This window comes from Monopterus albus, unplaced genomic scaffold (assembly GCF_001952655.1).
Source record: "Monopterus albus unplaced genomic scaffold, M_albus_1.0 scaffold120.1, whole genome shotgun sequence".
NCBI classification, from domain to species: Eukaryota; Metazoa; Chordata; class Actinopteri; order Synbranchiformes; family Synbranchidae; genus Monopterus; species Monopterus albus.
The window spans coordinates 115,423-130,422 of NW_018128000.1; the positions used below are offsets into that span (position 1 = coordinate 115,423).

At 40.3% G+C, this 15,000-nt stretch overlaps 1 protein-coding gene across 2 annotated transcripts in view; it reads left to right on the forward strand.

The window, feature by feature from the left end:
• The first annotated feature begins 2,332 nt into the window (after positions 1–2,332).
• The window catches only part of dennd1b (DENN/MADD domain containing 1B), a 101,733-nt gene continuing 89,065 nt past the window's right edge, over positions 2,333–15,000 (forward strand). Inside the window, exons 1-2 of one of the 2 annotated variants that reach the window (XM_020612084.1) lie at positions 2,333–2,888; positions 3,278–3,342. In XM_020612084.1, the coding sequence (XP_020467740.1) occupies positions 2,872–2,888; positions 3,278–3,342 (82 nt within the window). In that variant the 5' untranslated portion in view covers positions 2,333–2,871. The remainder of the gene's footprint in view (positions 2,889–3,277; positions 3,343–15,000) is intronic. The other variant, XM_020612085.1, reaches the window with a different exon arrangement.

The window sequence follows — 15,000 nt, forward strand, 5'->3', positions numbered from 1 at the left end:
TAGATACATATAGATAAATAAACAGATAGATATAGGTAGTGCTTGCCTTTCACTTTTTATTATGAGGGTTAAGGCTGCTATGGGAGCACCAATGTCTCGTTGTCTTTCTAACGCAATGACATTAAAGTAATCCTGAAAGTATGGCAGGTGTTCAATACCACTACTTTCTACCACAAAAGAAATGATGTTCTGTGACCCTTTAACATGATGTATCTAATATTTTATCAGTCATACTATTCTGTAAGTGTATAGGTGGTAAAGCAGCCATCCACTGACCCCATTGTATAAAGTCAATGCCTAGTTTTTCTCTCCTTGGCTCCTTGCAAACAAAAAGACCTTGCCATTGTATGAAAGTAGTATGGGGACTTGGACAAAGCAGTGGAAGGTTGATGAGTGGACATTAATGAGCCCCTTCAAGGTTATCCACTGCTGTGAGCCACTTCTGATGATGTGTCTACACCAGAATCTGGGTAATGAAACCTGACAAGTGTCTTTTGACTGACACTCTGGGGTCATTTTACCCACAGACAAATTACGCATCATAAAAATATATATGCAGACCTGCTATGAGAAGCACAGTGGCCATAAAAAGCAGTAGATGTATATGCTTTTACAACCATGACATTTGCAACCTGAGTGCTCATCTTACACTGCAAAAACAATCTGATAAAAGTAAGACAAAACTGATGTTTTATAACATTTTATATTGCAACAGACTCCAGAATACAATGCATGAGTGTGTGTTAGGCTGCATTTTCCCAACATGAGCACTTGTTGTGTATTTTCTTATGTGTGATATTTCAGTTTAACAAGATACATCCTTTGCACCTCAGCTAGGTCAAATGTTTAAAGTCATTTTAAAATAATATTTTTCAAGCCTTAGAAGTACAGTGGGACACAGTGTTGTCATTTTTCAGTTTTGGGTTTTATTAACCCTTTCATGCATAGTGGTCATTACAAGTGGACAGCTATTTAAAAGCTGTTTTCTAGTATGTGCATGGGATCTGGTTGTATAGTTGCATGTCACCCACTATAGTGGATGCTGTTTTGTCATCTCATATTCTGCCACCCACTGGTCAGCCATTATTAAGTGCAACAGTAATGTTTCAAAACCAAGATGGCTGACAAAAAGGCTGAGTACCTTAGGCTTGTCTTGCCAGTCCTTATATAGGAGTAGACCCTTGGGGGTTGAAAAGTGGTAATGTCAAGTAACACCTAAAGAAATACTGTTGTTAAATTTTCAAAGTATTGATTTTATCTTGTGGGGGAATTACAGTTCATCATCTGTCCACTAAATTGGACAGATGCATGTTAAAAAATGAAGTTCAGTTCAGTTCAAGGAAAAAAATCTGGACTGTGGCTTTTGTAATTCATGCATAAAAGGATTTTAAATTAATTTTATCTGGGAAAGCTTACAAGTTCTTGAAATGGTAACTCACTTTTTCCCAGTATGCAAGACTCATGAAAGCTTTATGAATGTGTCTCTTTGTGTGAATGTGTCCTTTTTTTGTCATTTTTTAATATTAAGGCAGCAGCCCTGCCATTATCATATCATATGGATGCCTGAAGCAGCATGGCCCAGTCTGCTGCCACTTAATTACCTTCTAGTCAGCCTGAAGAAATCTGGCTCTGATCCAGACAGGCTCTCTGGAGAGGAGAGAGAAGTACATCTAAGCAATTGGTTTCAATTTACCATGGGACAAATATTGCTTAAACATGAGTGCAAACCATAAAAGGAAAGTCCACCCTAAAACAGAATTTACATTACACTGAATGTCAGTGATTTTGAACAGTAAAGTCAACATTATTAAAAAGACAAAAATCTCAATTAAGGTGGAAATCAACACATCTAAATATTAATTGATTATGTCACTGGGTGTCACTTTAGGGAGTTGGTCCACAGACAAATTAGTTACTGACTCTGTGGGCTTAAAGTTTTTATTTGAAATATTGCACCATATTGCACATTTATATCTGTGAATCAGAACATGTGTCCATAAAATGTGGAGCTATACCATATTACAGAAAATAACAAAGTGTATATTTTAAGGGTGGATTTATCCTTTAATAGGCCAGTGACTAAGCTGATTCATGAAAAATATGTTTAATGTGGAGTCATATTCAGTAGGCTTTCTCTATATGGTTTGTGTGTATGACAGTTTTTCATTATTTAAACACTTAGATAACTGAGTTATACATTGCAACTTCAGCATTTATTTTATGCATGGACAAGCCTGTAAGTAGCATAGCTTCATGGCACACTGTCATTATGCAGTGGAAAGTCAAAGAATCATCCCAGCCTTCATCAGTCTTCTGGTATGCACCACAGCTGAATCTACTGACCAGAGGCTTGAGGCCACTGTTGATGCCCTGACAAGGACCCCTGTTGCCTGAGAGCGTGTGACCCCCACACACATACTTTGGAAGCCACTGTTAAAAGCTGCTACTGCCACAGTGATTGAGCTGATAATACAGTCTCGTTCTTGCTCTTTTTTCAATCAGAAAATCAATCATGGCTCAGGTCCCCCGTGTTTATCATACATGCTACTCATCTTAAGTAAGCAACGGTGCTCATCTGACGCGCTGACGTCACTATATCTTTGGCAGCACTTCCTGGAGTGGTGTTTGTTGTGGGAAATAACTGCCGTGGTGCTGTACCGGGGAGGATTGAGGCCACGTTAACGGCAGGAGGACGGTACAGACTGCCACACTATCCTACCTCCAAGCATGTTGTCGCGGCAGCTTTCGACCGGTGTCAGATAAGGCAGCAGCAGTGACGGCTGAGACTGAGGAAAGACAAGGTGGATATTTACGGACAGCCAGCAGAGCGGACGCAACAGCAGGGAGCTGTCGCGATGTTGTAGCTAAACCATGGACAGCAGAATAAAGTAAGACCTCTGAGATTTGTGTGTTTTCTCTCCCTCTGTCGCTTCTCGATGCAGAATTGTCGAGCTAACAGCTAATGCGTGGCCCAGGCACGTAACGTGAAGTCGAAGCCGGCTGCTTATTTGAGCCATCATATCCAGCAGTGGCTTTACCAGCCAGGCCAGCTGGCCAGCCAGCATTTGGGTCAGTCTGTTGCCCTGTCTACTACTAGCAGGCCACCAATTAGCAGCTTAGCAGACTGATTTAGATACATATGGACACGACAACGACCCAGCAGGTCCTGTGACCCAAATCTGAATACACACTTGTTGACAGTACATTTGCGTAAAACCAGATTTCCCAATCCTCTGCCTCACCTTCTCCCATTATAAACATTATCATTTTTTTGCAGGGAAAATCCAGAAAGGACATTTGATCTGGTTGTACAGGTGGGATGTCCAACATCTGAAAATGAGGGTAGGTGATGTAACTATTTCCATTAATAATGTACAGCCTTTCTCTAATCTGAATGGTCTAGACAAGCACACCAAAAATGTTCTAAAGGTATGAACAGCAGGATTAATTAACAGAGTTATAGCTGAAACAATTAGTCCATAAATCAAACAGTGTTTAAGTAAAAAAAAAATGCATAAAACTCCTACTTACTGCCTCTTCACTCTGACTTGTTTTGCTCTTTTTTTTTTTTTTGCATTTTATAGCCCAAAAGATTATTTCTTAATCAAGAAATTAATTATTTTAACAGCTAATTAAACATGTTTGTTAGTTACAGTCCTAAACAGAGCATATTCATTTTTGGTGACTGTTACATCTGTCAGTACTGTCAGTTGTGAAATTAACTAGCATCAATTCTAAATAAAGGTTATTCATTCAAGTTGTTTGTCAGCAAGAATACCAAATATTCCTGGTTTTTAGTGTCTCAAAAGTGCGGATTTGCTGCTTTTCTGTTTTATATCTGTAAGTTTCATATATTTGGGTCATGGCTGTTGGATAGGCAAAGCATGACATGTGAAGTGTTATATTTTAGAGACAGAACAATTCATTGCTCGATTAAATAATAGTTGCTTTCCACCTTGATAAATGTTTGTCTTTTTAGTGCTTTCTTTTAATGTGTTTGCAAAATTGACTTCTATGTAATTACAGTAATTACAAGCTTGTACAGCCAGGATTCATGTAACATAGGCAGCTGTGTTTACTGAATGCACTTAAGTGAGACTGTGAGCGTCACAGAACCAGACTGCATGACTGAGTCTTGCACAATAAGAGCAATTATTATGTCTGTGGGGTTACGTGTCTACTCTGTCAGGATCCTAAGGCCAGACTTTGAGTTCACTGTAAAATTCAAGTGTCAGGGATGTTAGCTGCTTCAAGATCTGTATTAGTCTTATGCATTCCTTATTTATTTGACTGGTTTTCGCAGTCCGCACTATTCTGTTATTAAGCCTGACCATACGTTTACCTATGAAGGCTTTTCTTTTGTGACCCCGCAGAGATTGTTTTAGAAAGATAGCGCTTGAGTCAGCAAGCTGCATAAACTGTTGTGCTGTTTGCAGTGGTCAAACATTCCAGCAGTGGTGTTCAGGACGAAGTGGTCAGACTAGCCCTGCACTGAAGAACACCACCATGTTCTACTTTCATGAATATAGGAAATACAGTAATCTGTCTTTCATGTCAATATTAAGTGTCACCAATAAGTCAAATATCATGTAAAAATATTTTCACTTCATATTGTTTTATCCCTGCCAACTGTCCTGTTTTGCCCGCTCATTTTTGATGTTAAACAGGTGTTATGTGGACGGTTCACTTGTACAGCTGCTGAGCTGACCAGAGTAGACTAAAAGCTGTCCTTGGATGTAGTTCTGATATTGGATTTCAAACCAAACTCATAAACCACTGGCCTGTGCTGTAATAACTGACTTCCCCACGTGCATCACCCAGGGTCAGACTCATATCCGGACTCCTGCTTCCTGGGGCACAGCTACAGAACAAGGTTGGGTCGAATGGAACATAGATATTCTGCTCAGTCGGTGCTTTCAGTACTGTGCGGAGTCTTAACGTCTCTGTTGAGGAAGTTGTTGTGATGTAGATGTGTACTACTGGCTGTGGTGAATTATTTTATTTTTTTTAAAGGAGCAGTTTCATATAACCATATGAGGAATGAATCACTTCTCTCTGAATCTGATGAATTTCCCTTTCTTTGTCTTGACTTTACTGACATGCGCATGACATTAAGAAGCATCTAATGTCATGCGCATGTCAGTAAAGTCAAGACAAAGAATGACATTGGAAGCATGACATTAGATGCTTCTTGACTACTAAAACTGTGCTGTATGGACTCTTATTGTTGTACTAGGCCTGAGTGGATTGATTATGTGTGAATACCACGTAGCAAAAGCCTTAAACACATCTTATCTCATATCTTTACCATTTGTCTCACTGCCATTGTACATGCTTCTGAGCTGAGAGGGTTAATGCAGTGAGTCATAACAGACAGGCTTTGGCCATGCTCTAAATCCTCCACAGTCACCACAAACTAGAGCTGTTTCTTCTCCAGCCCAACATTACGTACTTTGCCAAAAAGCACCACTTCACATTCACACATTATCTTCCCACTATCTTAGAGAGACAAACAAACAATGGTGCAACCATGATAGACTATAATTAAATTGTCATAGCAACATTGTGTGGAACGTTTGAACAATTGTAGAAGTTGTGCGAGGTTTCAGCTTTGCTCATAGTTCTTATATCTCCTCATCACAGTTGAGGGAATACAAGTTTAATTTTAGATTGATTTTGGCTCCATTTTAGTTGCCGTCTACCAGCAACTTCAAATTCAGTTTACTGTGTAATGCTTTAAAGTGACTGTAAGGGTGTCCTCTTTGAGAGACAGAGAAATTTAGTGAGTGAAGGACTTTTGCTGATGCTGCACCGGTGTTTTGCCACTCTCACCACATCCTGGTCCTGCAAGTCTGAAACCAGCTCTGTGTGTAACAGCATGACATGATACTAGTGTAGGATAGTGTAGGTGTGTCAATAGCAGCCACCATTAAACTTCAGAGTTTAAAAAGCTTGTGCTGTAGTCAGACAAAAAATAACTTAGCCCTTTGTAGATGGCTAGTATGCCTCAGCTTCCTGTGTTAACTCGATCTCACACTGTGGGCAGCATGCACAAGAAACCCACAGGTTTAACACAGACCTGCAGTAACCTTGTTTTTTTAAATGTTTTTATTATGAAGTTGCTTCACAGTGACCTTTTTTGATCTGGTGACCTTATACATTGTTTACTCATTATGAAGTTAGCATTTTGGCATGGAAACTGTGTAGGGTGGAAGTCCACAACTTCATATTTCTTTATTTGACATGTTCTCATAAACTGACATTTGAACCTTCAGCCATTAATACTGATGTTACTAATTAATCAGTAAGTACAGTGGCTTCAGAAAGTGTTCACTTATTACAGCACTTTATTGTGTTGCAGATTCAATTATAAATGGATAAACTTTCCTTTCTTGTCTATCAGTCTACAGCCATTTACCCATAATAACAAAGAGAAAACATGTTTGTAGAAGCAACTCTAGTTTTGCCTTGGCTGTATAACATGCTTCACTGTTGTGATGTTACTAGCCAGGTGATGCCTAATGGAGTTTTGCTCAGAGAGTCTCATCAGACTAGAGAATCTTTTCCCTCATGTTTTCTGAGCCATTTAAAGGCTGTTTAGCAAACTTTAAGCAGGTTGTCATTTGCCTTTCAATCAAAGTGGCATCTGTCTAGAAACTGGGCCGATTGATGGAGTGCTGCGGAGCTGGTTGTCCTTCCAACAGGTTCTCCCATCTCTGTTGAGGACTTCTGAAGCTCTGATAGTGTGACCACTGGGTTCTTGGTGACCTCCTGGACCAAGCTCCTTTTTGGCCAGCCAAATAACTCTAGGAAGCATCCAGGTGGTTCTTAACTTATTCCACTTAACAGTTACTGAAATTTGAAAGGCACTTTGGTCAACTGTAGTTGTTTTTAAATGTATTCTATAAATAAACTGGATTTGATTTGATTGAGCCCACTGTGCTCCTGGGAACACTCAAAGCTTTAGAAGTGATTTTATATCCTTGCCTCGATCTTTGTCTCGCCACAATTCTATGTCTGAGTTCTACAGAGACTTTTTTGGTCCTGGCTTGGTTTTTGTCCTGACATGCAGTGTGAACTGTGGGATCTCCTGTACTCAGGTGTGTGCCTTTCTAAACCCTTGTATGTCCAATTGATTCAGTTTGTCTTCTAAATACATCACAAGGAAAATTAAAGCGCCACAGCAATGGATCTGAATACTTCTGTAAAAATTCAGAATTCAACCATTTATTTTTAATAGATTTGCAAAATGCATTATGGGGTACTGAATGTAGACTGATGGGCAAAAGTGGTGAGTCCACCAATTTAAATTTAAATGTACAGCACAAAGTGTGCAAAAAGTGAAGAGGTCTGAGCACTTTGTGACGTGACTGTAATTAATGACTGCAAAGATTTTGATGCATCAAAAATATTTCACCTGACATGTCAGTAAAGTAAGTGCGTTTGTATCCATGGCTAGATATGCTGGCTTTCTATATGGCTGTGATCATTGTGCACTATTAGAGGTTGTTATCTGATCCAGAGATGCAGGCAGAATGTGACAACAGGAACAGCATGACGAAGGGTTTTGCTTACCTTGATTACCCTCCAACAGCTGTTTGACTTCACCCAAGTAAGCAATGTAACCTGCAGCTTTCCATCTCTCTTGCAAGCCTCCCTTGCAGTGTTACACCTTGCAACGCCGTAAACCAGATTTGATGTTACTTTAACAAGTATACAACCCATTCCCGAACTTGTATGTGCACATATTTTAAAATGACCAACTGAGTGAGAAATGGGGAAACGTCTGTGATATGCAGGTATATGTAGGCTACAGCGCTTTATGTTGTTTAAAGAATGGCCTACACTTCAATTAAGCGCCATTCAATGTGGTCTCATCTGATTTGTCTCCCAGAACAATATGTAAGTTGTGCAAAATTATTATATTTAAGTGTTTGAAAATTGTGTGGCCATTTGATGAGTAAAACTCAACAAGGAGAGTGGCAGTCTTAAGTTACACCATTGCCCCTTTTGAAACTGTTGAATTAGATCTTTATCATGTGTTTATTCAAGTGATTAGCAAGGTTGCGCTGCAAAAAGACCAATGTTATTTCAAGAGCATATTGTGTTTGTGTTCCTAAGCAATGTAGTCCAAAGGTAGCACTTGAATATAGTGTGTATTTTGTCACATACAGTATGTACTAATATAGACCTGGCAATGGACCAATCTAAAATTAATTCCACTAAAATAAACAATTGTTGTACATTGTAGTGCAGTGTTTACACCGTACAGATCAGACTGTTATGTACACTGCTGTTAGCAGGGTCTCATAAGCTTCCTGAAGGACTGTGATGTTCAGCCAACAAGGTCATTCAACCACTCAATGACATGGGTTTTCTCGCTTTTGATGATTGACCTTTTAGTCCTAACATCCAGTCTGATTCACAGGCATCCAGATCCATTTTCATGTCATGCTGTGTTCAAGGAGAACACTATTAATTTGTAAGTGTGGAGCTAAAAACATGTCAGCTAGAATAATTAGCTCTGCCAGTGATTGTGTTCCTGCTGCACAAAGTCCCAATTATTACTCCCATGGGTAGGTGTGATTATGCATTTATTTATTTATTTTAACATCAGTGCCTCCGGTAACATCACAAAAGGTTATTGCTTTACTATTTGATTGTAATACAGCAGTTAAATTGTAGTTTTTCTAGGCTGTTGGATTAGCAGTCATCCCTGTATTCTCTTAATTAAACATTGTCAATAATTGAGATTTTATGAGAGCATTGACATTCCATAACTCAAGTGTTGCTGGGAAAAAAACAAAAACATAAAGCTCACAGCTACAATGGGGTGGGGGCTGTATTCATATCTGGACTTGGCCCCCCATTTCCAACTATGGGTGTGTGGATAGATGACAGACATTGGCCCTTTTTCCTCATGCAGGTCCTCGGGGACCTGGCCTCACTGTTCAGCCCGAGCTCAGTTCCGCTTAGCTCTGTTGGCTCAGTGCTCTGTGGATACTGAGGCTTTGAGTGAGTGTTGCCTGAGAGCGTGACTGGCATGCTAGCTACTAGCAGCCCTGGCTACATAAAGCCATATTGATGTGCTTCCAGAATGCTGCCAAAGCTAGCAGATGACGCAGATGCTGCCAAGGCAGTAGGTGGGGACAGATGCTACCTGTCCTCGCCCACTACCTCCAGCCAGATTGTTCCCAGTAACAAAGCAATAAACTTAACAGATCAGCGTATCAGTTTATAGCAACATTCATGCTGCAATTAGGGGAATGAGTTACTGTTTATTAAAAAAAAAAAAAAAACTCAATGAGGGCATCTTGGTTCTCACTGATGCCTCACAGGACCAGAGCTTGGGTTTGAAACCTGGCCCTGATTCTTTTCTGTGTGGTTTGCTTTGCATGCTCTTTCTGTGTAGGCTTGAGTTTTATTTCTGTGTTTCTCCCACAGTGCAGACATGCCGGTCAGATGCATTAGGAGCTCTACATTGTCCTTATGTATGAATAAGTGGCAGCGGTTTTTGGGTCCTGCCTTTGACCCATGCATGCTGGCCTCAGCATCTCATAACACCACAGGAATATACTGTACATGTATCAAGTCAAGTGAATTTTATTTATACGACCCAGTCACAAGTCACAAATTTGCTTTCAAGGGCTTTACAATATATGATGCCCTCTGCTCTTGAAAGCTATTGCTATAATCTTGTTTCTTATGTAATGTTGATCACTGTTGGTTGTATAATACTGAGAATGTGTCTTTTATTTGTCTGAGACAAGTGTATAGTCTCCTTAGGTATCTCAAGCTTCTTCCTCGAATATTTTGCAGAAGGTTCAACTGTTAAAATATAAATGCACTTGCATAGGTGACGGTGATATTCACAAAGGAAAACCACACAGCAGAAGTATAGACACCTTTCACCCTTTGATTCACGTGGCCTTATAGCTTCACTTTGTCCAATTATGAAAAGTTATTTTTGTTCTGTATCTGAAGAACATTTTTGCTGACACCCGGAGGTCTCACAGTGTCACCTACTGTTCGCTAGTTAGTTATCAATCTGCTTCATTCTCTGCTGTAGCCCCCTCAAGCAGCACTGTGGTGTTCCATTTTACATGGAGCAAAACTCCTGTGTAGTAGAAGTTTTAGAAAAGGTTGAACATCGACATTCTGCAAAATGTCAGAATTGCTCCTTGACCCAGTCTTTGCTGGTTCTGCTGTCTGATTGGAATCTGGCTGTGTGTTGAGTTCACGGTGGGCTCACACTCAGATGGGAGGCCATTGGAGTACTAACAGATGCCATGGCAGCAAGGAGGGTGTTGATTGGTCATTAGAGAGGCCACACTCCTCCACTCACACTCCTCCGAGGACCCCAGGGTCTAACACTTTGTTTATCTCACAACCCTTCTGCCTTTCTCTTTCATCTCACCCGTATGACTTAGCTAAATTGGTGCTTTTACACAGAGTCAGATATCATCCAAGTCTTTGTTGTCTTTTGTCTGTTTCTGTTGAAGCAAACTGAGGAAGTTTCTCAACTTCCCTTGTATAGTATGATAATGACCATCATGTTATTGAACTGAGAAATCTCCTCTCGCTCTGTCCTCTGTGTTTCTAGAACATGTTTGACCCAGAGTCCCAGTTTTAGAAACCTAACCCATTTTTTGTGTGTGAAAATTAGACATTTGGTGGACACTAGCATTAAAAAGTGCCTTGGATTAGCAGGAGTAGTGAGCGGTCAATTCCTATTTATAGTGGTACAACATCAGTGTGGAAATCAGAGCCATTTTAAAGGAGACTCAGTTGGAAAATGCAGCTATATAATAGTCATATTTACAAACAAAGATGTGTGAACATAAATGGTTCAAGCTGAAAATTGAGGGTTCAAGTCTTACATTTAACACAGTTTTGTTGGAATAAGCAACTTTAATATGTATGTATGGATGGATGGATGAGATTACTCTCCTTGAAAAAAAGGATGCAAGTCTGTCAATGATCAAAAGTTTTATCTGCTCCAGTGCTAATAAACTGGACATTTTGTGGACTTTTTTTTTTGGAATATTGACGTTTTTACCAACCGAGTCTAGTCTGCTTGATTTAAAAGAGATGAAGTAGAATTTTTGTCCTAGTTTTGTGAGGGACTGTATGGAAAAGCTCAGATTGTTAGCGTTGTGAATTGGTACCGAGTTAAAAGTGTCAATGAGCATCACAGCCAGAATAGATTTTTCCTGATCACTATATTTTGAGCATGCTGTATGTCTTTATAACCTATAACCACTCTCAAAACATTTTAATGCCCCCCCCCCCCCCTTTTTTTTTTTTTTTTTTTAGTAAAACATTAACACATAAGTAATGTACACTTCCTGTTTCATTTGGGGGAGAGGGCCTTTGTTGTGTGGACACAAAGCAACTGCTATTCTCTGCTCATAGATTGTGCCATGGATCAGCTGCGTTATTCTCACACACACACACACACACACACACGTTTACTCACATCTCTTATCTACTCTCTCTACCTGTTCTTCCTTTTGCATGTCAGGGTTTTTTTTTTTGTAATCACACTTTGCTTGCACATTCACAAATAAGGCGCAATCCTTCTCACCCACCTTCTGATTATCACTCGTTATGACAGGGACAGACAGGCCCTACAGGGAGAATGGGAGGAACAGGTCACTGGGACCGTTCAGGTGGTGCCATGTGACCTAGCTGCATGCACCGGTTGGCAGACACACCAACACCACCATCAGCACAGCTGCAAGTTGACTTTTCTGCTGTTTAGAGCAGCAAGAAGAACTGGGGCAAAATGAGAGATGGGGCAGGGAGGAAGGGAGAGAGGATGAAGGAGGTGGTGGATGTTCTGATGGCAGTAGTTTACAAGTTGAGAGGTGCTATTGTTGGGGGGGGGCAGGCAAACAGTTTTTTTTTGTGTGTGTGTGAATGTGTGAGCACATATATGCATATGTATAGTGTGTGTTTTGCATGTATGCACGTGCACAGCTGTGTGGCTGTGCATGAGAAAGCGACTCAGAAGCTGTGAGAGCTGCAGGAGGCTCATCTGAATTCACTAATGCTGCCAGACTGGGAGAACATGGAAAGACTTCTAGGCACTGACGCTCACAGGCTATTTTTAGACTTCCCCTTTCTGTGGGGGGAAAGTAGGGATCCGATCAATAATTTAAAACGAGATGATTTTGATGAATGCAGAGTTTCCTCACATCACCCTCACAGCATTGTTGGTGGCTTTTTTTTTTTTGTCTCTGTGTGTTTTTTGCATGTGCTATGCATCACTGTATGATGGCAGATGGATGTATTCTCTTGTGACCACCGCTAAGCTAGGCTCCAGAGAGCTGTGGGAATTTTATGTGTTTAAAAATAAATACACAAAACAGAGGCTAAGTTAATGTCCAGCTGAATGTAGCTTCTAAAAGGCTAAGCTCCTTCTCACATGTATAATGTCAATGGATGTCAGAAGTATACAGTATATGTTCAGCATAGCAGATGGCACAAGCTCATACAACCAATTGTTATGAGTCAGTGAACAATCATTGGCGGGTTCTTGTGCATGTAATACCAATGTGGCCTAGTTTAGCCCACAAATGAACAGGATTAGTGCAGCTTCTGCACTAATGTAGCTTTGGTGATATGATTCTGTCCTACTCTGGCAAATTGGGTTTCGTAAAAAAAAATAAAATAAAAAAAAGCTGTGCTTAAAAATATGTTGTCTTCATGTTGAGGAGCTTTTATGATGACAGGAGGTTCACTCACTTGTCATGACTATATCGGGTAGCCCATTTCTGTTGTTGTTGGGAGTGGTAATGATAACTAATACCGGAAGATCATAAAGCTTTACATTTAGGATCTTAGCCATATTAAACAAGACACCATGTTCTCTGATTATTATTATTTTTTCCTGCACAAACCTTTAGCTGTAAAATACATATGCTGGAAACTCAGCGGTATTTATCTCACAGGGTTAGGGTTAGACTCCAGCATTCTGTGAATCCCAGTCTTAAATAGAAAAGGCAGGGTTTTTCTGCAGAAGCTTGTTTTCTGGCCTCATGTAGCAGCTGCCAGACAGACTGATGTAATAGACAGAAATGTATTTTCCCCAGGAAATCAACCTATGTATTGAAATGATATGACTACTGGTATCTTCACATCTAAACTGTTGTTCTTAAGACCTTAATTTTGTGGCCAAGGCCAAACCCAGGTCAGTCAGAGCTGGTAGTACAAGCCTACTGCCTGTGCTGTCATTTCATCGTCTGTCCTCACTATTTATATGTCAGCAGCTATGCCCTCAGGCTGCGTCTCTTCACTCAAGGCTGCTTCTGTGTTGTAACGCCACACTGCTAAGATAATGGCATTTACATCCATGTAGTGGCCCTGCTGTCCCTTAATTTGGGTTCTGGCCTATTTTTCAGGACAGAAAATTTAGGTCAGTCTTGATGCCTATGTGACTGTCTCAGACCATTTATCACTGCAAGTCATGTAGTTCATCCAAGGTCTTTGTATAGACATACATACACATTTACACTTATGTCAGCGACCTTTCAAACCTTCCTGTCCACTTCTGTTGTTGAGTGCATTTCCTAAAAATGGAATATTCCTTAATTATCTGGCTCAATGGAGCGAGATAAGAGTAGCCCTGTTGGATTGACATAATGATGTGGGAGAAACCTGTGTTTGTGGTCAGTCTTAATAGTTTAACATGCGTTATCGAACTGGGCCGCGGGACTTGTTCCTGACCGGGGATGAACTGGTCTGTTGTTGGTGTCAACATTTGATAAGAGTCTTGGGTGATTCCGGAGTGTAAACACGCTGTAACAGCAGCCACTTTGAACGACCTGAACACAGAGCACTGATCTCTTTGAAGCAAATATAGTCTTTATATTAGGCCTAACTCTTTTAACCAGTAAAATGCCAAATGTTCACTGGTTATAGTTTCTCGAAAATGAGCATTTGCAGATTTTATTTTCTGCTTGATTGTAGATTCAGTTTCTTTCAAGTTTTGGGCTGTTGTTTGGTTAAAGCGAGCAATTTTCACAATTTTCTGCCATTTTATAGACTAAATGATTCATCGATTAGTATGAAAATTTGATAATGGAAATAATTGTCGGTCTCAACTCTAATGAGGCATTTTGTAGTTTAATCTCTCTGGAACTACAGTTGTTAACCTGGGTACTGTGTGAATGTGGATGACAAGGAATTAAAGCTTAGACAACAGCCTGAAATTAATTTGTCCAACGCAGATGGAATGTGTTTAACTCACGTGAAACACAAGGGGTTGTGTGTGAAAGTGGGTGTGGTTACATCCACACGTCTTAACCTAGTCCTGTCTGCTGAATTAATTGTTGGCTAGTCACATTTTTTCAGTTCCCAAAGAGATGCTTTATGAAATGCATTGTGAGTACTAGTGATGCAAATTTCTGAGTTAAGAGATTTAAGGAGAGACAATGGAGCATCCAGTATCTTAGTCACAGCATTTTATTCTCCTGAACTGTCACTTTAACAGCTTGAAACAGGTGGCCCTGGCTCCAGAGCTCTGTTTCTGATGAGCAGTCACTGACCACATTAGCCTGCCCAGTGTTTGCTTGTTTGTTTGTTTGTTGTGTCCTCTTTCTTTTCTCCTTCTCCTCTATCCACTCACCCCCAACGGGTCGGGGCAGAAGGCCGCCCACCAAGAGCCGGGGTCTGACGGAGATTTCTTCCGTTAAAGGGAGTTTTTCCTCCCTGCTGTCGCCAAGTGCTGCTCAAGGGGGATTTGTTGGGTTTTCTCTATAATAGTGTAATGTCAAGGCCTTACTATGTAAAGTGCCCTGAGAAGATTGTTGTTGTGAATTGGTGCTATACAGATAAATACATTGAATTTAATTGAAACCAGTTAAGCCATTTATCCATATAAAGATAAAACTGGAAACATTGGGAGAATAGAATGTGGATGGATGTGTGGAGTTTTTGGTTCTTTATCCCTTCGTTAGGTTTCTTCAAAACCTTGTATTTTTTTTTTCCAGTGAA